At 42.3% G+C, this 26,684-nt stretch overlaps 1 protein-coding gene across 1 annotated transcript in view; it reads right to left on the reverse strand.

The window, feature by feature from the left end:
- Positions 1 to 12,678: 12,678 nt before the first annotated feature.
- The window catches only part of LOC110506294 (DNA damage-binding protein 1), a 30,027-nt gene continuing 16,021 nt past the window's right edge, over positions 12,679 to 26,684 (reverse strand). Inside the window, exons 12-26 of the mRNA XM_021585760.3 lie at positions 26,249 to 26,427; positions 22,488 to 22,648; positions 21,474 to 21,581; positions 20,607 to 20,814; positions 20,221 to 20,316; positions 19,928 to 20,039; positions 19,250 to 19,373; positions 18,907 to 19,071; positions 18,300 to 18,394; positions 17,481 to 17,651; positions 16,993 to 17,102; positions 16,114 to 16,283; positions 15,166 to 15,268; positions 13,354 to 13,477; positions 12,679 to 13,146 (exon numbers count right to left, since the gene is read on the reverse strand). Of these exons, the coding sequence (XP_021441435.1) occupies positions 13,063 to 13,146; positions 13,354 to 13,477; positions 15,166 to 15,268; positions 16,114 to 16,283; positions 16,993 to 17,102; positions 17,481 to 17,651; positions 18,300 to 18,394; positions 18,907 to 19,071; positions 19,250 to 19,373; positions 19,928 to 20,039; positions 20,221 to 20,316; positions 20,607 to 20,814; positions 21,474 to 21,581; positions 22,488 to 22,648; positions 26,249 to 26,427 (2,010 nt within the window). The 3' untranslated portion in view covers positions 12,679 to 13,062. The remainder of the gene's footprint in view (positions 13,147 to 13,353; positions 13,478 to 15,165; positions 15,269 to 16,113; positions 16,284 to 16,992; positions 17,103 to 17,480; positions 17,652 to 18,299; positions 18,395 to 18,906; positions 19,072 to 19,249; positions 19,374 to 19,927; positions 20,040 to 20,220; positions 20,317 to 20,606; positions 20,815 to 21,473; positions 21,582 to 22,487; positions 22,649 to 26,248; positions 26,428 to 26,684) is intronic.

The following is a 26,684-nucleotide window of genomic DNA, read 5'->3' on the forward strand; positions in this document are numbered from 1 at the left end:
TAATCTATGGATTCCACGACTGGGTATACAGATATGCATCTGTTGGTCAAAGATACTGTACCTTAAAAAAAAGGTGGATCCGAAAACCAGTCAGTATCTGTGACCACAATTTGCCTCATTCAGCGCAACGTCTCCTTTGCATAGTGTTGATCAGGCTGTTGATTGTGACCTGTGGAATGTTGTCCCACTCCTCTTCAATGGCAAAGTTGCTGGATATTGGCAGGAACTGGAACACGCTGTCATACATGGCAATCCAGAGCATCCCAAACATGCTCAATGGGTGACATGTCTGGTGAGTATGCAGGCCATGGAAGAACTGGGAAATGTTCAGCTTCTAGGAATTGTGTACAGGTCCTTGCGATGTGGTGCCGTGCATTATGCTGAAACATGAGGTGATGGCGGCGGATGAATGGCACGACTATGGGCCTCAGGATCTCATCACAGTATCTCTGTGCATTAAAATTGCCATTGCTCATGAAATCAACACTTTACATTTTGCTTTTATATTTTTGTTCAGTATACACTGCATGACCACCAAACTGCAGCACGCTTAAACCTCCCCCAGTCACTACAGGCACCCTAAAGGTTATACTAAAATGTTTCACATATCAAAAGGGCTGTATGTTATTTCCTTTGAACAAATGTCCACACATGCTTTTCTCCCCCCTACTCTCGCCACCTTTTGGAGACCTCCGCTATTGCGCCTCGAGTTCATCATAGACCTACTTTCTGCAAACCTCTCCCTCCACTCAGCGGATCCATAATTCATTCCCATGTTCGCTTGCGTTCTCCTTTCCCGCACTTGACCAATAAAACATACACGTGCGCTCGCGGTCATTCTCTTTCACCTCTCCACTCCCTCGTTTTTGCGTCTCTGAAGCCGCTGACAGTTAATGAAACATTAAAGACGGAGAGCTGACTCGGAGTGCAAACACGACAATGGTTGAACTGGAGATATTTCAGTCTACGAAGATGTGTCTGTACGAAGATGATTGGCCTGGGAGTACATCCATGGTATTGTCCTGGAGACTGAGGTCATCTAGTAGAGTTGCTTTCTCAATTGTTTTGTCATTATTCGTTAATTACAACTACTTAATTTGTAAAAATGTAGTATAGCCATAAACTACACAGCTCTGTTCCTGCTGCATGCAGATTTCCATCATTGATTTTTAAAGGGACTGATTTCCACATTGGAAACAGTGGTGCACACTCTCCGGCCAATCACAATACAGTACCAATTAAGTACCAGATAGAAACTAAAGTCAGGTGCACGTTCAGCAGGACTCACAATTTTGGAAGATAGACATATGTTATCTAGGACAAACATGCCTCTGACACGACGAGGAATCATGTCGGCTCTATTCGTGGCATTTCTATCGACAACGTTTGGCAACTGAACGTGGTGCAGCCCTTGTTGGACTTAAGGGCCTGAGTTCTGCACCCCTGCTATAGAATAATGACGTTTCCAAATTAAGGCTTTAACCGGCAGATTATCTTATTGTCAAAATATTTATATTGCCATGGCTGAATTTCTGTAGTTTAATGCTTCCCTTGTCTCCCCCTTCTGGCTCTTGGGATAAAATCCAGAGTGTGGTTTCAAAATGTATATGGCAAGGTAAGCGAAATCAAATTAACAAACTTACAAAGAGGGAAATACATAGGAGGACTATCCATACCAAACTTTCAATTGTATTTCCAGGCACTAGCATTTTGTCCCATCCTAAATGTGTTTCGACATGATTCTTCTGCCCCCCACTGGCTTGAGTATGGAGAGAAATATGATGTCTCTCCTATTGCAATGGATATATCCCTAAAACAATGTTAAACAATGTTAACCTACATTTTGGTCCTATTATTGCTTTGGTCCTATTATTGCTCACACAATTTCTATTTGGCACAAAATAGCAAAACAATGTAACTGGGAAACGAAATGGCATGCCCATATTCAATAATGCTTTGCGATGTGGAAGGCAGCCTTTTGCACCCCCCCCCCCCCCCCCCCCCCCCATTTATCTGGGCTTCCAAAAGGACTGATCACTATAATATATATATATATATTTATATTTTTTAAGTTTGGAAAGCTCATATTCTGAGCTAGCCATTAAAAAAGTATGATCCACAGATTAAGTGAATCCAAACAACTCTTTAACTGGAACAGAATATGGAGAAATATGACCTTGGCATCCCGTAATCCGAACCGTTAACCTTATACATTTTAAGTTAGTTCATATCCTGTATTTAACACCAAGCAAACGTTTTAGGATGAAAATGGCCCCAACACCCAACTGTTCACTGTGTCCCCTAAATCAGTTAGCCAGACTCCTTCATATGATGTGATTGTGCCATGAAGTTAAATGCTTGTGGGAAAAAGCTCCCAAATTCATTTCAAAGTGCATGAATGTAAATATTCAATGCGTTGCATCTACTGTGTTACTTAAGATGATAGCTCCTTGAATCTCTCGATCAGAGACGATGATCAGAGATCATTACTACTGGCAGGCAGCGCTGACACAAAAAAAGATGTTGGCTCTTAGATCAAGGAACTAGTTAAGGAACAATTTAGACCTGGACAAATATACTTGACTCTGTAAAGAATAATCTCAGCTAAAGCCCAATACATTAAAATAAACAATCTACACTGAAGCAAAATATACACGCAAAATATAAACGCAACATAAAGTGTTGGTCCCATGTTTCATGAGCTGAAATAAAAAATCCCAGAAATGTTCCATACTTACAAAAACTTTATTCCTTTCATAATTTTGTGCACAAATGTGTTAGCATCCCTGTTAGTGAAGATTTCTCCTTCACCAAATAATCTTGACAGGTGTGGCATATCAAGACGCTGATTAAACAGCATGAGCATTACACAGGTGCACCTTGTGCTGGGGACAATAAAAGGCCACTTTAAAATGTGCAGTTTTGTCACACAATACAATGCCACAGATGTCTCACCTTTTGAGGGAGCCATGCAATTTGCATGCTGACTGCAGGAATGTCCAACAGAGCTTTTTCCAGTGAATGAAATGTTCATTTCTCTACCATAAGCAGCCTCCAACGTTGTTTTACAGAATTTGGCTGTACGTCCAACCTGCCTCACAACCGCAGAACACCTCCACATCCGGCTTCTTCACCCGCGGGATCGTCTCGGGGGGGGAGGGGGGGGGGCTTAGCCATAGATTAATGCCTAATTCATTTATTTAAATTGACTGATTTCCTTCTAAGAACTGTAACTCAGTAAAATCTTTGAAATTGCTTCATGTTTCCGTTTCTTTTCACTTTCACCCAACACATACAGTGCCTTCTGAAAGTATTCATACCACTTGACTTATTCCACATTTTGCTGTCACAGCCTGAAATCAAAATAGATTTCTCTACCATCTACACACAATACCACAGAATGACAAATTGAAAATGTGTTTTGACATTTTTGAAAATTTATTGAAAATGAAATACAGAAATGTCTAATTTACATAAGTATTCACACCACTGAGTCAATACATGTTAGTCACCTTTAGCAGCGATCACACCTGTCTTTCTGGATATGTCTCTTAAGAGATTTTCACACCTGTACTGTACAAAATGTGCACATTATTTTTAAAATTCTTTAAGCTCTGACAAGTTGGTAATCGTCATTGCTAGACAGACATTTTTAAGTCTTTCCGTAGATTTTTAAATCGATTTCAATCCAAACTGTATCTAGGCCACTAAGGAACATTCAAGGTTGTCTTGGTAAGCAACTCCAGTATATACTTGGCCTTGTTATTGTCCTGCTGAAAGATGAATTTGTCTCCTAGTGTCTGTTGGAAAGCAGACTGAACCAGATTTTCCTCTATGATTTTGCCTGTGCTTAGCACTATTTTCTTCATTTGTATCAACAACAACAAAAAACTCCCTAGTCTTTGTCAATGTCAAGCATATCCATAACATGATGCAGCCACCACCATGCTTTAAAATATGAAGAGTGGTGCTCAGTGATGTGTTGTGTTGGCTTTGCCCCCATTTCTTTGTACTTTAGTGCCTTGTTGCATGTTTTGGAATATTTGTATTCTTTCAATTATCTTAGTATTGTTGTTGATCCATGCTCAGTTTTCTCCTATCACAGCCATTAAACTCTGTAACTGTTTTAAAGTCACCATTGGCCTCATGGTGAAATCCCTGAGTGGTTTCCTTCCTCTCCGGCAACTGAGTCAATAAGGACGCCTGTATCTTTGTAGTCCCCCATATTATTGTTTGTATGTATCAGTCAAACGTTTGGACACACCTACTACAGCATGTAGTAACCAAAAAGGTGTTAAACAAATCAAAATATGCTTTATATTTGAGATTCTTCAAAGTACTCACCCTTTGCCTTGATGACAGCTTTGCACATGTGTTATTTCATAGTGTTGATGTCATCACTATTATTCTACAATGTAGAAAATAGTACAAATAAAACATTGAATGAGTAGGTGCGTCCAAACTTTGGACTGTTACTGTATATAGTGACTGAAGAAAGTATTTACACCCCTTTTACTAATAAGTCAAGGGCTATGAACACTTTCTGAAGGCACTGTATACATTGTTTTAATTTCTTTGCTTTCAGGCCCACAGGAAAGGGGTGTTATGGGGAGGATTTTCTCTGGTTGCCTGGATAGGGTTACAGGAGGGAGGATCTATGTACCTTTAAATATTATTGCCCGTCTGTGATCTGAAAAATAATCATAATAATAATATAATAATCAAAAGCTGTTAACAACAAAAAATAGTTTTTCACCTAGGAGAACATAGGGACTTTAGGTTTAATAAAACTATACCGACAGTTGATGTGCCAGCTTGTGAGGATTAAAATAGCCCACAGAATGCTGCTATTTTAACACATACAGTTGAAGTCGGAAGTTTTACATTCACCTTAGCCACATACATTAAAACTCAGTTATTCACATTTCCTGACATTTCATTCTAGTAAAAATTCCCTGTCTTAGTTCAGTTAGGATCACCACTTTATTTTGAGAATGTGAAATGTCAGAATAATAGGAGAGAATGATATATTTCAGGTTTTATTTCTTTCATCACATTCACAGTGGGTCAGAAGTTTACATACACTCAATTAATATTTGGTAGCATTTCCTTTAAATTGTTTAACTTTGGTCAAACGTTTCGAGTAGCCTTCCACAAACTTCCCACAATAAGTTGGGTGAATTTTGGCCCATTCCTCCTGACAGAGCTGGTGTAACCGAGTCAGGTTTGTAGGCATCCTTGCTCGCACACGCCTTTTCAGTTCTGCCCAAAAATGTTCTATAGGATTGAGGTCAAGGCTTTGCGATGGCCACTCCAATACCTTGACTTTGTTGTCCTTAAGCCATTTTGCCCCAACTTTGGAAGTATGCTTGGGGTCAATGTCCATTTGGAAGACCCATTTGCGACCAATCTTAAACTTCCTAACTGATGTCTTGAGATGTTCCTTGAATATATCCACATAATTTTCCTACCTCATGATGCCATCTATTTTGTGAAGTGCACCAGTCCCTCCTGCAGCAAAGCACCCCCACAACATGATGCTGCCACCCCCGTATTTGCACTTTTCGCACCAAAGTATGTTCATCTCTAGGAGACAGAACGCGTCTCCTTCCTGAGTGGTATGACGGCTGCGTGGTCCCATGGTGTTAATACTTGCGTACTATTGTTTGTACAGATGAACGTGGGACCTTCAGGCATTTGGAATTTGCTCCCAAGGATGAACCAGACTTGTTGAGGTCTGCATTTTTCTTTTCTGAGGTCTTGGCTGATTTCTTTTGATTTTCCCATGATGTCAAGCAAAGAGGCACTGAGTTTAAAGGTAGGCCTTGATATACATCCACAAGAACACCTCCAATTGACTCAAATATTGTCAATTAGCCTATCAGAAGCTTCTAATGCCATGACATCATTTTCTGGAATTTTCCAAGCTGTTTAACAGCACAGTCAACTTAGTGTATGTAAACTTCTGACCCACTGGAATTGTGACAGTGAATTATAAGTGAAATAATCTGTCTGTAAACAATTGTTGGAAAAATTACTTGTGTCATGCACAAAGTAGATGTCCTAACCGACTTGCCAAAAATATAGTTTGTTAACAAGAAATTTGTGGAGTGGTTGAAAAACGAGTTTTAATGACTCCAACCTAAGTCTATGTAATCTTCCGACTTCAACTGTAGCTGCTGAAACCCATCTGTGGTCACATCTACAAAGACATTTGGGGTGGTGAGTGTTAATATCTCAGTGTATTACATAGAACAGTAGTTAGTGAGTGCATTTAATTGTGCTTCAAAGTTATCAAGGTTGCATTTTTATTTTATTTATTTTTCATTTAACTAGGCAAGCCAGTTAATTGAAGACGGGTCTATCTGTTTTCAGTACAGGACAACAACAAACTAACGCTACTTTTCTAGTCTTGCCCAACTCTCAACAGTGTTACACTGTTTCAAGATGGCCGTACTTCTTCATTTCACAAAGGAATAACCTCAACCATTTTCCAAAGACTGGTGACATCCAGTGGAAGCGGTAGGAACGCCAAACAAGTGCCTTAGAAATCTAGTTCCCCAATGAAAGCTCAAATCTGAATGGTTAGTCCTCAGGGTTTTGCCTGCTACATAAGTTCTGTTATACTTACAAACATGATTCAAACAGTTTCAGAAATGTCAGTGTTTTCTATCCAAATCTACTAATAATATGCATATCTTATATTCTTGGCATGAGTAGCAGGAAGTTGAAATTGGGCACGCTATTTATCCAAAAGTGAAAATGCTGCCCCCTATCCCAAAGAGGATAATTATTAAAGGGATAGTGAGGGAGGAATGGATGGATAGATGGAGGAACTGATTTGAACCTTTTGTGTAGCCAGATAAGTCTGTGTAGGTTAAGAACAAATTCTTATTTACAATGGCGGCCTACCGAAAGACCAAAGGCCTCCAGCCGGGACGGGGGCTGGGATAAAAAAAATATTTATATCTAAGACAAAACATACATCACAACAAGAGAGACAACGCAACACTACATAAGGAGAGACCAAAGCCAACAACATAGCAAGGCAGCAACACATGACAACACAACATGACAGCTGCATAACATGGTAGCAGCACAAAACATGGTACAAACTAGAGGTCGACCGATTAATTGGAATGGCCGATTTCAAGTTTTGATAACAATCGGTAATCGGCATTTATGGACACCGATCATGGCCGATTACATTGTACTCCATGAGGAGACTGCGTGGCAGGCTGACTACCTGTTATGCGAGTGCAGCAAGGAGCCAAGGTAAGTTGCTAGCTAGCATTAAACGTATCTCATAAAAAAAAATCAATCTTAACATAATCACTAGTTCACTACACATGGTTGATGATATTACTAGTTTAACTAGCTTGTCCTGCGTTGCATATAATCAATGTGGTGGCTGTTAATTTATCACTGAATCACAGCCTACGTCGCCAAATGGGTGATTTAACAAGCGCATTCGCGAAAAAAGCACTGTCGTTGCACCAATGTGTACCTAACTATAAACATCAACGCCTTCTTTAAAATCAATACACATAAGTATATTTTTAAACCTGCATATTTAGTTCAAATAAACTAATGTTAGCAGGCAATATTAAACTAGGGAAATTGTGTCACTTCTCTTGCGTTCATTGCACGCAGAGTCAGGGTATATGCAACAGTTTGGGCCACCTGGCTCGATGTGAACTAATTTGCCAGAATTCTATGTAATTATGACATAACATTGGAGGTTGTGCAATGTAACAGGAATATTTAGACTTATGGATGTCATCCGTTTGATAAAATACGGAATGGTTCCGTATTTCACTGAAATAATATTTAGTTTTATTTTCGAAATGATAGTTTCCGGGTTTGACCATATTAATGACCTAAGGCTCGTATTTGTGCGTTATTATGTTATAATTAAGTCTATGATTTTATATTTGATAGAGCAGTCTGACTGAGCGGTGGTAGGCAGCAGCAGGCTCGTAAGCATCCATTCCAACAGCACTTTTGTGCGTTTGCCAGCCGCTCTTTGCAATGTATGACTTCAAGCCTATCAACTCCCGAGATTAGGCTGGTGTAACCGATGTGAAATGGCTAGGTAGTTCGATGGGTAACAATGCTTTGAGGGTGGCTGTTGTCAATGTGTTCCTGGTTCGAGCCCAGGTAGGGGCGAGGAGAGGGACGGAAGCTATACTGTTACACTGGCAATACTAAAGTGCCTATAAGAACATCCAATAGTCAAAGGTATATGAAATACAAACGGTATAGAGAGAAATAGTCCTATAATTCCCTCAACCTAAAACTTCTTACCTGGGAATATTGAAGAATCACGTTAAAAGGAACCACCAGCTTTCATATGTTCCTAATGTTCTGAGCGTTAGCTTTCTTACATGGCACATATTGCACTTTTACTTTCTTCTCCAACACTTTGTTTTTGCATTATTTAAACCAAATTGAACATGTTTCATGATTTATTTGAGGCTAAATTGATTTGATTGATGTATTATATTAAGTTAAAATAAAAGTGTTGTAATTGTCATTATTACAAATAAATAAATAAATACACATTTTATCGTCCGATTAATCGGTATCGGCTTTTTTTCGTCATCTAATAATCGGAAATCAGTTTCGGCGTTGAAAAATCATAATCCGGCGACCTCTAGTACAAACATCATTGGGCACAGACAACAGCACAAAGGACAAGAAGGTAGAGACAACAATACATCACGCAAAGCAGCCACAACTGTCAGTAAGAGTGTCCATGATTTTGAGTCTTTGAATGAAGAGATTGAGATAAAACTGTCCAGTTTGGGAGTTTGTTACAGCTCGTTCCAGTCGCTAGCTGCAGCGAACTGAAAAGATGAGCGACCCAGGGATGTGTGTGCTTTGGGGACCGAATCAGGGTTAGTTTGGTAGCTGGGATGAAAGAGGAGCGATTACGATAAAGGAAACCAAGTCTAGATTTAACTTGAGCCTGTAGCTTTGATATGTGCTGAGAGAAGGACAGTGCACCGTCTAGCCATACTCCCAAGCACTTGTATGAGGTGACGACATCAAGCTCTAAACCCACAGAGGTAGTACCTTTGGGGAGAGGGGCATTCTTCTTACCAAACCACATTACCTTTGTTTTGGAGGTGTTAAGGGCAGAGAAAGGTTGTTGGACATTAAGAAATCTTTGTTTTAGAGCGTTTAACACAAAATCCAGTGTCATGTCTTTGGCTATGCCGGATTAAGTGATATGACATGCTATTCTATAAAATAATTTATCCGTAATTAATATCACCTGATTGAGCTAATCATGTAAATGTAATTAACTAGAGAGTCGGGGCACCACAAAATAATATTTATAGAGCTGTTATCTTCCGAATAAACTCTTAAAGACCTAGTAATATTTTACATCAATAGCTGTCAATATTAATTGTCATCTTAATTTTGTCTCATCTGAAAGTTGTAAATTCTTGGTTATCTTCACGAACCCTGGCTAACAAGTTGAATCAGCAATAGAAAATTGGGTTTAATTATTTATTTACTAAATACCTAACTAAATCACACAGAATTACACATACAAATAATTAATCATAACTTGATTACAAATTACATCATAAAGGAAAAAGTCCCTAGCGTGCAGAACAGGTATGACAGCTTGTTACACAAAAGAAAAGGGGCTGGGTTTAAGTGAAAGAGCGGGAAGACTGAGTAACAAAGGAAGAAGCTGTGCTATCGTAAATACAGTATCTTATGCATTCTAAATTACCGCCCATTTGGAAAAGGAAAATGCAATAAATATTTACTCTGAGCTGCGCTTCAGTAGGTTGGTGGTAGATGGAAGGCCGTGTTGCCAAACTGAGTCCTTTGAAGAATGTCTCTGGTGGTCAATTGGATACGTTGTAGTAACGTCGTTGTGTGATAGACGGGATACTCTGTCTGTTCCTTCCTAACCCTCGTTTGCAGCTGCTTTTGCTAACTCAACGGCTAGGAGGTATCACTTCTGTAGTGAATAAGAGTTCAAAGTTCATACTATTCGCAATCAAAGCTCACGCTGATGTTGGCTTCGTTCTGTAGTTATTATCTGAACCATTCTGACATCGGACCGTCGTCCTCACATCCTCGGAACAGGAGGTTACATTTTCGTCAAGGCTTTATATAGTGGAGCGAGAAGGGTGTGTCTGAAAAGTTTTATAACCCATGACTCTTCACAGGGGCGGGCCAATTCTCACATTTTAGAAGCTAAAATCCCATTTTATCCCATCACGAATAATTTCAATTTCAAACATTTAAATTGAACAACAATTCCATGTGAATCCGATAACTCTGATGTGTAGACTTTCCACTGTAGAGTTTGTCATCTTCTCATTGATGAGAATGTCTGGTCGGATTACCAGAATATAGTTCATTTCCCCCCACCTTTTGATGTTCCCAGAATCTCTATGTTAACCAAGGGGTTTGCAAATGTAACATCAGTAGGGTAGAGAGAGGAAAAAGGGGGGAAGAGGTATTTATGACTGTCATAAACCTACCTTCAGGCCAACTTCATGACACCGGGAAGAGGCCAGCTGAGTATAAGACTGTATCATCTGCATATAAATGGATATTCCATCCACTTTTTGTTTTTATGGTTATGTGGAATAACTATCAGACCCTAAAACTCAGCCTGACTATAAGGACAAGCTTATTCCATCAGTAATCCTCCCTCATGCCACCAAATGTAATATTTAAAGCAATTGACAAAGCAGGCCGTCACTGAATATTTTATGTGGCTATTCACAAAACATCCAAGCTAATTATGACAATGACTTGTAGTCAAATTTGATATTTGCTGTATGTACCTCGACCCTCAGAACAGTACATGTAATATTCACAAACATTTTTTATTTAACTAGGCAAGTCAGTTATAAACAAATTCTTATTTACAATGACAGTCTAGGAAGAGTGGGTAGAACGACAGATTTTTACCTTGTCAGCTCAGGGATTCGATCTAGCAACCTTTCGGTTACTGGCACAACGCTCAAACCATTAGGCTACCTGCCGACCCAAAACATTAACCCTTAGTCATCTACTGGAAGCTGAACAACACAACACAGTCCCAATTAACGTAGAGTTAATTTCTTAAAACTGAAGATCGCAACTCAGCTCACATTGTTGAATATAAGGCCATATTTACAGTGCATTCTGAAAGTATTAAGACCCCTTGACTTTTTCCACATTTTGTTGTTACGGCCTTACTGTAAAAAAAAAATGTATTATCAATCTTCACACGATACCCCATAATGACAAAGAAAACATGTTTATTAGAGGTCAACAGATTTGGTCAACAGATTTGTCACCTAGTCGTTTCGGGGGATTCGAACATTTCAGCTACTGACCCAACGCTCTTAACCATTAGGCTACCTGCCACCCGATATGGATGAAAATACCCTCAAATTAAAGATGAGTCTGCACTTTAACCTCATAGTCACTATCATTTCAAAGCCAAAGGGCTGCAATACCTCAATCAAAATTGATAAATTCCCATCGCTTTCATTGGATGATAGACACAACAAGGCTAGGATCACCCACTCAACTGCTGTAACGCATGTTCGCCATCAATACAAAGCACTGACAGACAAGGGAGAACCTGCCTAGAGAGAAAATAAATGAGGCATGCTGTTAAATTTAACAACGAGGTTTGGTCCTGGCGGAGGATGTTACTGACGTTCTGGTGTACAGTTGACGTCGGCAGATAATGCCTCTCTGAGGTTTCTTAAGAGCCCGTGTAACTACATATACACTTCAGCACCTCTGTTCAGATACAGTGGACATGTGGTCCAGTTTCCTCTCGTGTCGGCAGTAGTGCTTCTCTGTTCTAGGGCATCAGTTGGTTGCGGGCAGTCTGGCACCACCATCTTAGTAGATGTAATTCCGTCAAGGGTCTAGCTTACATCAGGGACCGTATGTAATATCAAGCGTCGGAGTGCTGATTTAGGATCCGTTTTTCCTTTTAGACTACATCAAAAATAGATGAGCCGAAATGCTAAATGAATACGGGCCCAGTGCTATTCAATTCCAGCCTTCTCCCCGGCAGTTAATTAATCATTGGATTGACCAGAGTTACAACCTGGTAGCACAGAAACGCTGTAGATAACTGTCATGTAATAATTATAGCTAAGTACTTATCTCAAAGCCCAAGCATAGCTCATTCTGGTTCCTTTGGAATTCTGAGGTCTCTGCACACTGTCACAATATGCACCATGACTAACTACAAATACTCTTGACTTAGATTTATTAGCATTCACCCCTTTCTTATGCCATACGTGTCCTCATAGTCAAAATAGAGTTAAGAGAATAATTCCTCTACAGGAGACAATGCAACAACAAAAAAGTTCATAGTGCATTGTAGTAGTAATTTATCACAAAGGACCATTACTGCACTCAGTGACATCATTTAAGTCACGCAGTGATACATTTGTCATTTAGCAGATGCTCTAATCCAGAGCTATTTACAGTAGTGAGTGCATACATATTCAATAAAAGAATGTCACGGTTGGTTGGCATGTGCGCTTCTATAAATTGCTTTTGAAATTATACTGTGGTGTAGGACTCTGGACATACTTTCTTTGAAACCGACTTAAGTTAATGCTCAGAAGTGAAAATTAAATGAATATCGTCAGTCTGTGGAAAGATTGGAGACCTGAACTCAAGAGGTACACAGTACTAAAGCAACCTTTATTAAAAGAAACATGGAGAAACGTCAATGACAAAATAGCGAAGGTATCGTTATCCTACTTTAGTGGATCCCTGTCAAATCCATGAGTCATCTTTCCTCGTCCTCGCACTGCAGTGATTTGCCCCCCTCCCCCCATACCCTTTCTAACCAGTCCATTTGCCTGTCATCGTTATGGTCGACAGACCATTTTTGTTTATCGAAGTATTGATGTGGGATCGGATTTAAAAAACATTGTCAATTAATTTGAAGTCCGGAGGACGGTCATGCAAACACCTTTTTATTTATTTATAAGTATTTACAGAGCCCTAGCCACCCCTCCACCCGACTGCCCTCCATAATGGCCGGAGTCTGAGTGGGAGGGGCTAGTGGATCCTTGTCAGCTCCTCCACAATCTTTATGACCTCGTCCACGGTGGCCTCGCGCTTCATTCCGCTGCCGTCGTCAATCTGCAATGCAGAAGAGGGTGTTGTCAGCTCACTGTCCCAGTAGTTTGCATTAACCCGCACAGCTATGGGACACGTGCATCTAAGTGGTACCTTTATCAAGCGTTATTGCAGTCCAAGAAGTGTGAGCGAACTTGTGTGTGTGTGTGTGTGTTTGACAGAGTGTGAACGAGTGTGTGTTTCTGTGTGAGAGTGTATGCGTGTCCGTACCTGTAGCGTGCTGATCACCTCTTGCATCTTGGCGCGGCCCAGGTCCAGGAAGCTCTCGATGAGGTCCCCGTCGATGAAGCCCGTGGCCTGCTCAGTCTTACGCTCCGTATGGAAGGACCTCCAGGTGCCAGAGTCAAGGAAGACAAATAACACACACACACACACACACCCCTACAACAAAGCCAGTCCTCTTACCAAGAACTCTGTCCTTTTGAGTACCAGAACCTGCATTTTTGGGGGTTTGAGTACTCATAGAATGTTCACTCTAAAATATGAGCACCTGGTACTGAATCATTTAAATGAGTAGCAGCCCCTGAAATGAGAACTGGCACCTTTTTCAAAGGAAAGTACAGTGCAAGTGATTTTAGACCACTATAAGAGTCTCTCAAACGTGTGATTCTTAGGGCTGGCACAATTAGTGTATGACTGTGAAACTGACGGTTATGGATGAAGACTGTCTTGAAAATAAAACGACAGCCGGGAATTTGTGCGGTTGAGTCCGTTTCTAACATGATGAAACTTTGTTGCTCCTTCCTGAAACAAGCAAGTGTTGTAGCAAACAAGTCTTTGGTTGCCTAGGCAACAGCTCCTCCCTGCAGCAGCACAGAAATTGTGAACGGAAGTCAATAGAAGGGGATTGGAAGCTCTAACCCTTGCAATTTGACTGGTAAAATGATGGGTACACGCAATGGCTGCCTGGTATTCTTTTCTGTAAGCTTTCAGTGAGCTTACAGCACCGGGTATTCCCAGGCGGTCTCCCATCCAAGTACAATCCGGGCCTGAACCTGCTTAGCTACTGAGATCAGGTGTGTTCGGGGTGGTATTGTTTTTTACTCTATTTTCTCTCCTCTTCGTTGGCTCATCGCTGCAACTCCTAAATGAGCCCGGGAGAGGCGAAGGTTGAGTCATGCATCTTCCAAAACATGACCTGTACTTATCACACAAACCTGAAGTCAGCTGCACCAATGTTTTGGGGAACACCGTTTGACTGACAACTGAAGTCGGCTTGCAGGTGCCCGGCCCTGCCACAAGGAGTCACTCGAGCGCGATGAGCCAAGGAAGGCCCTCCGGCAAAACCTTCCCCTACCCCAGTCAGCTCTGAGCCAATTGCACACTGTCCTATAGGGCTCCCGGTCACGGGATCGAACCCCAGGCTGCAATGCAGTGCTTTTGACCGCTGCGCCACTCACTGGTATTGTGATGCAATAATTTCCATGGTAATGAAGAATGTTGATTTAAATTATGTTAACTGATGTGGCTCATGGAATAGAATGTCGTTTTTGTAATGTCAGTTCAGTTGAGTTTAAATCAACAAATCACAGCACATATTGATGGCTACACTTCCTGCTTTGCGCCTCGCAATGGCCACCCATTATGCGATCATAGACTTGAATTGGGACGCCCGTTCTATTCATTCTATTTTTATGGCAGCACATGCAGTCAGGAGCGAAGGAGTGCCTATTTGAATGGTTATTACAGTGACAGCAGTCATTTGGCCGGCCAATTACCGTGATCCAAAATCCCAAGGCCGTCAACCCTATTGTTACTTCCCCGTATCACCTACACACGGCTACTTGTCAACTTCAGGCCATCGCTTCATTCACGCATGACACGGTAAAACACGGGGCCTTGTCATGCATTCATTTACGGGCTTAGGCATGTTATGACAACCATTACCATTCTGACAGCGCACGTCGAGGTCGGTGGTACCAAGTTTTGCCACCCATGACAGTGGTGCTCACCGGTTCTGAAAAGGCACTTTCAGTGTGATTACATAGGGGCAGGTCCACACACACCAGAAGGAAAGGATATAAGCTGTGCTCGATCTTGCCCACGCTCTTGATGACCTTGTTGAGTCGGTTCTGCAGGTCCAGCAGCAGGCTGTACCAGCCCTCAGACAGAGAGGTCACAAGACCTAGAGACATAAGACAGGTGGCTTGTCATTTATGGGAGAAAATAAAAGAGGAACCGAAATAGATATGTGCAGATCTGTACGCTCGTGGTGCTCGCCACTCATACCTAGTGAAGGAGAAAAGATGGAAGATGAGAGGGAATTTGAGAGTGGGTTGTCTGACTGAGGGAAGGTGACATTTTATCCCGCTACAATTTGTGCCTACTGAATATGTTGTTGGCCACAAACACAAATGCCTTGTGCAGCTTTTTGCGGGGGGGGAATAGTCATTGCAGAACTTCGGTGAACACTCCAATCATCATTCCCCTTTCTTTATGACCACAGCTATGAAAGAAATTGAGAAAGTAAATTGACTTGATTTTGGAAGTCACATGGAAATGACTGGCAGATGCGTCCTCTCCACTACCCCCCCCCACCTCTCATCCTGAAGATGGGTGCTTATGTAGTTGAGGAAAATCTGTACAGCGTCGCTGTAACTGTACATAGCCTAAAAAATATCATTAAAAGACACGGGGGAATTCGGGACCTTGAAATTGGCATCAGTACAGTCGGCACCAGAAAAAAAACATTTTGAAACCCAAGTGCTGCTACAGCAACATGTCCAATAAGAACACAGATCTCTCTTGCGGTCACAAACTGTTTTGTGCTAATACATACTCTACGACCCTGGGGTGTATTCATTACGGCAAACTAACAAACCATAGCTAAATGTTTTGCAATGGGAAAAAAAAGTGTTTCTTATTGTACAAATGCAGGTTAGGCCCTCCCGGTTTCATCCCATTTGCTTCCATTTTTGTTTCTAGTGAATACAGCCCTGGCATGTGGCACTGAGGGGGGGGGGGCATTACCGATCATGCCGTTGACGGTGCCGAAGAGCACGGAGCCCTGCGTGGGGGTGGAGCTCTCGCCCAGGTTCTGCAGCACCAGTGACCCATGGGAGAAGACGTTGACAAACTCCCCCAGGTGGAACACGCCAACCTCCTGCAGGTGTTGTCGCTCCTCGTCTGTCGTGGCCGCGCTGCCAAGGGAGAGAGAGGGGGAAAGAGCTCAACTTCTATTCCGGTCCTAATTATTTCATGCTTTGGCAATGTGTACCCATTCACTTCATTCTAAAAAAAAGCTACATTTCAGAGAGAGAGAGTCAAAAATATATTTTTAAAAAGTGCTAATTATTGTACCCATTTATCTACACATTTCTGCTTTGGCATTGGGCACCCATTTATTTCGTACCAATAAAGTAGCATTGAATTTATTATGATTGAGAGAAAGTGATGCGAGAAAGAGATCGAGCGACTGATACAGAGGCAGGCAGAAAAATATAAAAATGGGGAAAAGCAACAGCAGCAGATGTAGAGGAGTGGCAATGAGTAAGAAACAAACGAGCGTTTGAGGGAAGAGGTAGTAAGAAATAAGATGGTGACAAACAGAATGATGACCACCAAAAGCAAAACAGCACAGGAGGAAGAACGAGGGAGAGAAGACAGAAACGGTGGCAGCAACAAACACGTGAGAGAAAGACAAAAGGTCAATGGAATTCAGTGAACATGGATGATTAACTTGAGAGCTTATGGATGATGGCGGTGAGAGTGTGAGGACGTCTAGGCCCGGGCTCCATCTCAATTAGTCTTTCTGCGATTCTACCGCATACTACTTTTCCTCCTAAACCGTATTAGAGGTCTCTTCCTTCGGAGGCGAGAGGATTCCAGAAAGAGGTCAAGACACCGCACCTGTCTTTTTGACACACAAAGAGGTTGAAGGCATTCTCCGCCCCCAGGAAGTTGTCATCGTCCAGGATCTCCACAGCACTCATCCAGTTGGGATTGAAGTCACGGGCGATCTGAGAAGAGTGACAGGTGAAAAGCAGGCTTATCACCAGTGCCTCAATTCAATTACATTCAATACACTTTATTCACCCAAGAGGTGCAATTATTGACAACAAACAAATGGTTCCAACTCATCACTCAAGTTCTTATTCATTGCAAGTGTTTGGTGTTGAATCCTCCTTGATAAAGCCCATGAGAAATGAGGGCGACAAAATAAAAGCATTCAAATCTATATTTTGGAGAATGCTGTATCCAAGGGGGGAAAAACAGTTTTTGAGCAAAACCAAACAAATCGCCATTTAGACCTTGAAGTGTGGCGTTGAGCACATCCACCATCCTCTTAAGGAAAAAGGGTGGACACCGGCAGGGCCTCTCTTAGTATCGTTCCTTACCTCCTCAAAGTTGCCCTCCATGGGTTTATAGGCCAGCAGCAGCACAGACCTCATCAGGTCTCCCACCAGGATGAAGTCACCTTTGGTCTTTAGGTAGAGTGCCATGATGTTGTTGTAGTGGTTACACTCGGTCCTCAGCTCCTTCTCAGCGGTCCACTCGTACAGACGCACCTGGGGGGGCGTGTGCACATTGACGATGCGTTGATATTGACATGCACAATTGTCGAGGAGCAGAGTCCGGACGCTGCAGTGTAGTTTCGGAGTAACAAGGACTCGAAAGCACAGAGGTTGTTTTTGTAGGAGACATGCATATCATACAACTACAAGAAATACACCCTTCAATGTTCCTTTAGATTCCAACGTTCCACTGGAAAGAAAACTACTGGATAGACATAAATTATCCCTAACACCCTTTCACAGTATGGTTGTGGGCCCCATAACTAGTTTCACCGCAGCAGCCATTACGGGTCAGTACGGGTCATTGTAGAGGAAGCACTGAATTTGACAAGGCAGCAACACCAAGGTGTTTTCAACTCAGGATTGAGAAATAAAACTGAAACCGCGGAATGTCTCCTTTAATTTTCTTTGTTTTATTTTTATTTTTTATTGCCAAGTACCATGGGGCGAATCCTAACTTTCACTTAAATCAAATATTCACTTAGTGATGCATTAATGGCAACGAGAGACATCGTGAAAGTTTTAATTTAAGTGGAGGTAAACATTTCCCCCTCCATGCGAGTGTCTACAACTGTAGCCTGTGAAATAGGAGCTGGCCTTGAAAAACATCTACTTTCAAACCATCAAAAGTGAAATGCTCACTGTGCTGTTGATGCTGGCCAGCAGTTTGCCATTGAACTCCACCATGGAGTAGACGGCTCCCTTCACCTCCTTCTCTGCAACCGTCTGCAGCTTACCTACACACAAGAAGAAGAAATAACAGTCTGGGTCAGAGCCGGTGCTGCAGTAGCCTGGAATCCAAACGGATACGTTTTGTTTAACCATTTGTTTCACTGTGAAAGAAAGGTGAAACTGAGCATAATGGTTTGGATTCCAGGCAATTCTTTTAAACAAACGGAGAAAAGTAGCACATCAGTTTGGTTTTCAGGCTCGTGTTATAGCTCTCTGATACAGTATTTTCACAGCATCTGTTCACTCGGAGTCATTCATCTTCGTGACTGAGATGATTATCGATAGGAAGGTGCTATCAGGCACTATCAAGGGAGGAAGAGGCATGGAACGAGTGAGGAAAAAGGTGAGAGGGAATGAGTGAGAAAAAGACGAGGGGAAGAAAGAGACTGTGGAAGAAAGTGTGAGAGAGCGCGAGCAAAAAAAGATGAGGGGGGTGAGAAAGAATTACAAGGGAAGAATGATGGGAACGAGAGAGCGAGAACAATGAGGATGGAAGAAAGAAGAAGTCAGCCCTCACCGTCAGTGTAGTGGAAGACGATGATGCGGCCTTGCTTGGGCTCCGCCTCCTCTGGGTAGACCATTGCTGTGCCAACGATAAAGTAGACCGAGAGGTCCCTGCCCAGGCGGCAGGACACCATGCTGAGGGCGTACTCACTCTGGAGGAACTGGTGGGCGTGGAGCACTGGGAGGACGAACACACGTGTGAAAATCACGCATTTGAGGACAAATCACCACAAAAAAAGTGAGAATTTGGTGTGCTCCTCCAAGAGTACAATCACCAGCTTATCAATCACCAGCACAATCACCATTAACTCACTTGAAAATGTTTTCTTTAGTCAAGAAGTTTTAAAGGGTCTTACCTTCGAAGGTGTGTTGGTCGACCACCAGGAGGCTGTGCACCTCCACCTCCTCCCCGAAGGAGGTCTCGTGTGGGGAGGTGCTGCTGGGGAACAGCTTACTGGAGCTCACGCTGCTAGACAGAGCCTGGGGGAGAGGTTGGGAGAGAGGGAGGGAGAAAGTGGGAAAATATGAAAACCCAGACTATGCACACCCACAAGGCCAGGGGAAAAAGGGAGTAGGTTCTTCCTCATCTACAAGTTTTTCTTGTAAATAATGATTTCTCTCTCTTTTCTTGTTTTTTGTGCAATAAACCTAGACTGAACTAAGTCATCTGGACACATCGTCAGCCAAGCGATGTGCACCACTACCATTCAAGGCCCCCCCCCCAGAAAAAAACATAATTGCACTAAAACTGCTAAATAAAATACAGTAACTCTCTGAAAGCTGATGCTTTAGTTCATATAGAGCGAAGTTCACAGATATTTCCGGACGGTTCTTCTACAAAACACGCAGTTGCACTTAAGTCACGATGCATCATGAAAACGCTGTTGAATAAGGGAAACGAGGCTCACAGCTCATATGAAAAAAGGTCTTAATCCGTGATCAGCACTCCTACCCTGAGAATATTTACGACTACGGGGCCCAGAACAGGAGATCCTGGCAGTGGTACACTGAAATCCCAGATGGTGTGCAGCTACCTGAGTGCTAGCGCTGGGGCGCACCGCTGCCGTGGTCCCGCTGGCGTCCTGCATCTCCACGCGGCTGGACAGCACCCCGAAACACTGAGACACTTCCTGGTAACAGATCCTCCTGAGAGGGAGGGAGCGAGAATAAAGTGGAGATAGGGAGGGGGGGAGTGCGTGAATGACAGAGAGCGAAAGACTAAAAAAGAAACAAATCAATATTTCACTCTTGATTTACCCGAGGGGTAAATCCATTGGATAGATATACTTCTACTCTAACTAGTTGTACGGGTCTTGCTCCCTCTTACCTGGGAGACTCGTAGAGGGGAACCGTGCGAATGTGGAGCTTCTGGATCTCGTCGATGGTCCCGATGGTGAGAGTGCTGTTGTTGGCCAGCGCCAGACTGCCAAAGACACAGAAGCGCAGGTTACAACCACACCCCAACAACAGGTACGTTACATATTTATGTCTAGCTTTGCTATCATTCCTGTTCTTTCTTTAGAGTCGTTGAATGAGAAAAATAATCAACGCACGACTCCGTCTCCTCTCCAACACTTGCACTGGTCTGAAAACACAGGACAGATGACAGGGGGAAAAAAGGTTTCTGTTGAATTCGTCCCCACATCAGTCCAAACGGAGAAGAAGTGCTAAGGATGCCACTTTGGACTATTGAGACGAGCGTGACTGACTAACCTGTCGGGGTAGCCCTCGGAGTTGAGCGGACACATGTAGTTGACCTCCTTGAGGTTGACATTGGAGAAGACCAGCTTGTGGTTGGAGGAGTAGATGACGGTGGGCCGGTCGGAGCAGGCAAACACGTTGGAGGTGGACAGGGAGCGGAAGGTCCTCAGCACCGTGGGCTGGGTGCCCAGAGTCACCTTCTTCCGCTCGCTCAGCACGCCTGTTGGCAACACAACGGGGTCAATGCCAACAGTTTAACAATACGTTTGCAACCCTGCCAGGGGGTAAGTGCACTTTCAATTCAGTCTGTTCAGGAGATAACCGGCAATTCCAATCCAAAACCCTTTCCATTTTTAATATACACCGAGTGTCAATAACATTGGGAACATCTGCTCTTTCCATGACATACACTGACCAGGTGAATCTCTTATTGACGTCACATGTTAAATCCACTTTAATCAGCGCACATGAAAGGGGATGTGTATTTGTCCCATTCAGAGGGTGGTGTCAACATGGGCCAGCAACCCTGTGGAATGCTTGACACCTTGTGGAGTCCATGCACTGACCAATCGAGGCTGTTCTGAGGGCAAAAGCAGGTGCAACTCAATATTAGGAAGGTGTTCCTAATGTTTTGTACACTCAATTGTATTTCCAAAGAAGAGTTTGACATTCTCAAGACATTTTCAGAATTCTGAAACAGAATCGAACTGCAGCTGTGAAGACAAATGAACGGGCCTACGAACAGCCTCCTATTTGACACATCTTAACCTAATTTGTTCTATCAATGAATTAGATGATGGTGCAGTTAACTGTCTGGAATCTTTATAAAAATTTTGACTCGAAAGGCAACAGAAGTATGTGTTTCTCCAGCAGCCTGACCTGTCGTCAGGTCCAGGCCGAAGTAGAAGAGCGCTCCGTCTCCCAGGGCACACAGCAGATAGTAGCTGGCCTCGAACGTCGTCATCAGGATGGAGCGAGGGATAATTTCTGTACACACACACACACACACACACACAGAGAATCTCGTCAAATGTGTGAAAAGCTTCAGAATAGCAGCAGAATTCCACTGTCAATTCAAAAACAACTTATTATTCATCCTCCGAGAACAAATAAGAAGGCATCGACAGCTAGGTCTCACAATAACATCTTCCACGTGGTTGTGCAACAGTGCAAAAATGGATCGAGGACGTGTGAAACCAGCAGTAGAGTGCTTCTGTCCCTTAGGATTCCCTCCCCTTTCACGGCCAAGTTACACAGGTTTTCAATAGGAGGGGTATATAAACACATCCAAAAATAATAACAGAAGGACAAAGAGAATGTCCAATACAGAAAAGAAAAAAAGAGAGAATGTTTGGCCAATTCTTCACTGCTCCCAATCATGATATCTTTATAAAAATGTTGATATTTGAGAAGCTTTATTAAAATACCATAGTCGGGAGCAACAAAACAGAACAGTGGACATTAGGGACGGGCATTTGAAAGAATGTCTGGGTTCGAATACTCTGGAAAATTAATGTTGCATACTGGCATGTTAGCGTGAAATGGGGCAGCAATCACAGTTGCTCCAATTACTGGTTGTTCTGATACTCAACTGAAAACTGAACTAATATTTTCAATGACAGAATCCAAACAACAAACACATCTTAGCATTAGAAATGTTGTCAGTGCTTATGAATTGAACCTGCTAAATAATTACATTTATTAAAATGTTGTCAATTAATAGTTACCAAATACAAAATCTGGAACCGAGTACTAGTACCCATCCCCTGTGGGAAATGGGCTTTTTCTCAAAGTTACACAGACTTACCTGGCTACACAAAAGGTTAAAATCAGTTCATCTATCTATCCATCCCTCACTATCCCTTTAAGTACACAGTTGAATCTCCATCTCACCTCCTCCGAGCATCTCCTTGTGCAGGGCGGTGAAGCAGGGCAGCTTGAGGACCCGGGCCGATATGTCCGTCCACAGGCCCACGGCGCAGAGGGGCGACTCTCCGCCCTCCCCCAGGGGCGTGATGTCTAGGCAGGCCACCTCATGCTCCATCTCCACTGTGCTGAGGGGGGACAGAGAGAAGGGATTGGATTCATTTTTCTATTCAATTAGTTCAAACAACAACAAAAATGACTATAGCTAATATTTATATTTTTGACTCCAAATACAAAATAACTGAGACACACAAAAACAACGACTACATCTCACCTGGCCAGACATTATACACCTTAAATTGTACCACTTAGTTTTCCTTCCGTCTCCCATGCAATTTCAATAATAAATCATTGGATTTTTCCATAGTGTTAATGACGGCGGATTGATTTAAACGTTTTTTCAAGATGAGTGATGAAGAGAATAGTCCACCCCATTGGGTATCTCACTACATCCTCATATGGGATAGGATTTATGAAGTGCTTTTATAGGTGCTCAAAGCACTTTAACGTTGTGTAGCTGAGTTTGACTTCATTGGATATTTGTTTTGCCCCAGTGTGTGGGTACAGCCCTCTCTCAAAAAGGAATGGCTTTTGCTACAGCTCAGCATTAACAGTGATTGCTGGACCAGACCACATTGGTAGATTCTTCCTTGGCCAGCAGTGTAAGACTGTCCTCAGGCATGGTGATGGCCTGTAGAGCTGACTCCATCTGGGTTCAAAGTGGTGTGTGTGTGTGTGTGTGTGTGTGTACATACAGAGCATTCGGGAAAGTAATCAGACCCCTTCAATTTTTCTACATTTTGCTATGTTACAGCCTTATTCTAAAATGAATCAAATAAATATCAATCTACAAACAATACCCCATAATGACAAAGCAAAAACAGGTTTTTAGAAATGTTGGCAAAAAAAAAAAAAAAAAAGGAAATATAAGTATTCAGACCCTTTACTCAGTACTTTGTTGAAGCTTGGGTATAACACTACAAGCTTGGCAAACTTGTATTTGGGGAGTTTCTCCCATTCTTCTCTGCAGTTCCCTTCAAGTTCTGTCAAGTTGGATCGGGAGTGTCGCTGTAGAGCTATTTTCAGGTCTCTCTAGAGATGTTCGATTTGGTTCAAGTCCAGGCTCTGGCTAAGCCACTCAAGGACATTCAGAGACATGTCCTGAAGCAACTCCTGTGTTGTCTTGGCTGTAAGCTTAGGGTCATTGTTCTGTTGGAAGGTGAACCTTCACCCCAGCCTGAGGTACTGAGCGCTCTGGAGCAGGTTTCTCATCAATGATCTCCCTGTACTTTACTCCATTCATCTTTGCCTCGATACTGACTAGTCACCCAGTCCCTGCCGCTGAAAAACAGCCCCACAGCATAATGCTGCCACCACCAACATGATTCACCATAGGGATGGTATTGACCAGGTGATGAGCGGTGCCTGGTTTCCTCCAGATGTGACACTTGGTATTCAGGCCAAAGAGTTCAATCTTGGTTTCAAAGAGTAGAGAATCTTGTTTCTCGTGGTCAGTCGTTTAGGTGCATTTTGGCTCTAACTCTAAGCGGGCTTTCATGTGCCTTTTACTGAGGAGTGGGTTCCATCTGGCCAGTCTACCATAAAGACCTGATTGGTGGAGTGTTGCAGAGATGGTTGTCCTTCTGGAAGGTTCTTCCATATCCACAGAAGAACTCTGGAGCTCTGCCAGAGTGACCATCGGGTTCTTGCTCACCTCCCTGACCTTCTCCACCCATTGCTTAGTTTGGCCTGGCGGCCAGCTCTAGGAAGAGACTTGGTGGTTTCAAACTTCTTCCATTTAAGAATGATGGAAACCACTGTGTTCTTGGGGACCTTCAATGCAGCAGAATGTTTTTGCTACCCTTCCCCAGGTCTGTGCCTCGACACAATCCTGTCTCGGAGATCTACAGACAATTCCTTTGACCTCATGGCTTGATTTTTGATCTGACATGCACTGTCAACTGTGGAACCTTATATAAACAGGTGTGTGGCTTTCCAAATCATGTCCAATCAATTGCATTTACCACAGGTGGACTACAATCAAGTTGTAAAAACATCTCAAGGATGATCAATGTTAACAGGATGGACATGACCTCAATTTAGAGTCTCATAGCAAAGGGTCTGAATACTTCTGTAAATAAGCTATTTGTTTTTTTTTTATTCTAAAAAACAGTTTTTTCGCTTTGTCATTATGGGGTAGTGTGTCGATTGATGAGGAAAAACATTTATTTAATACAGTTTAAATATATTTTAAATTGTATTTCCAGGCACTAGCATTTCGTCTGGCTGAGTATGGAGAGAAATATGATGTCTCCTATTGCACTGGAAGTGGAGGTCTTAACTGACATATCCCTTAAACAATGTTAAACTACGCTTTATTATTGCTCACACAATTTCTCTTTAGCAGAAACTTGAAAAACAATGTAACTGGTAATCGAAATGGCATGCTCATAGTCAATAATGCCTTGCGATTTGGAGGGCAGCATTTTGCATCCCCCCCCCCCCCATGTTTCACATGTGGAATCCGTACCCTTGCAGATATACGGATAGCAATGGTTTGAGAACATTCAAAGGTTTGTAAGACAACACATTACCAGGTAACCCCCCCACATATTTTAAACTTTAGTCAGCTATGTTGGCCTATAGAGTCCCTTGGGAAACCCAACTACTGGCCTATCCAATTATGGAATATATATGTTTTAAAAAACTTTAGGAAAGCTCATATGCTGAGCTAGCCAATAAAAAAGTATGATCCACAGATAAGTGATTCTGAACAACTCTTTAACTGGAACAGAATATGGAGAAATACGACCTTGGCATCCCGTAATACAAACCATTCATATTTTTTTTTAAAGTTTGTTCCCTGACCGTATTTAACACCAAGGAAAAGTTTTAGGATGAAAATGGTCCCAACTCCCAACTGTTCACTGTGTCCCCTAAATCAGGGATACAGACTCCTTCATATGATGTGAGAGTGGGCGGCAGTTAAACGCTTCTGGGACAAAGTTACAAAATTCATTTCAATTGAGTGAATGTAAATATTCAATCTGCTGTGCTACTTAAAATGAAAGCTCCTTGAATAACCTAAAACCCAAGGCCAGCTCTACACTGGAGTTGCTTACCAAGAACACTGTGAATGTTCCCGAGTGGCCAAGTTACAGTTTGGACTTAAATCTACTTGAAAATCTATGACAAGACCTGAACATTTTTGTCGAGCAATGATCAACAACCAATCTGACAGAGCTTGAAGAATTTAGAAAATAATAAACGGACAGATGTTGCTCAATCCAGGCGTGGAAAGCTAGAGATTTACCCAGAAAGACTCACAGCCGTAATCACTGCCAAAGGTGCTTCTACAAACTATCGACTCAGGGTTGTGAATGACTTTTACTTAATTATATTTCATTTTCAATACATTTGTAAAATAATTATACAGAAATGTTTTACTGTCATTATGGGGGTATTGTGTGTCGATCAATTTACACACACACACACACACACACACACACACTACCCCATTAATTTAAATGATTTTGAATTCAGGCTGTAATAAAATGTAGAGTAAGTCAAAGGGTATGAATACTTTCTGAAGGCACTGTCATTTCTTCTGTTGATTCACACGTTAATTCACACGTATTTACAATTCAGTTGGTATGGGGCTTACCAAGTCTCTGGTGCTGCTTAACAACACTGTCAATAAAGTCTGAATGGATTTGAGTTGTGTGTACCTGATCTGTTTGAGTTCCCCAGAGAGGATCTGGAGATAGTAGAGGGCGCGGCCCACAGCCAGCACCACCTGGGAGGAGTTACATGCGGCCAAGCTGATGTTCCGGCCCTGCGGCTCCTTCCACTCAGACACCAGGGCTTTGCTGTCCTGCATTACCAGACGCACACCGCCTGACGTGATCTGAATCACACACAAACACACGTACATAAATATATCAGCACCTTTGTACGATTCACTATTTGAAAACTTTGTTCACACGTGTATTTGTTTGATTTACAACAGCAATTCTAATTAATTTGGTTTATGGCAAGTGATTCTTGTTTATGTGTAATTTCTCACTTGTGGTAAGTGTCAGGTGCCTCTTGGGTAAAAAAAAATAGCCATTCAATCAGTTTTGCAGAGAAAACAGAAGATTCTGCCCCAAAGAAAAATGGCAA

The sequence above is a fragment of the Oncorhynchus mykiss genome, chromosome 26, assembly GCF_057628025.1.
Source record: "Oncorhynchus mykiss isolate SJ-2025 chromosome 26, ASM5762802v1, whole genome shotgun sequence".
Classification (NCBI taxonomy): domain Eukaryota; kingdom Metazoa; phylum Chordata; class Actinopteri; order Salmoniformes; family Salmonidae; genus Oncorhynchus; species Oncorhynchus mykiss.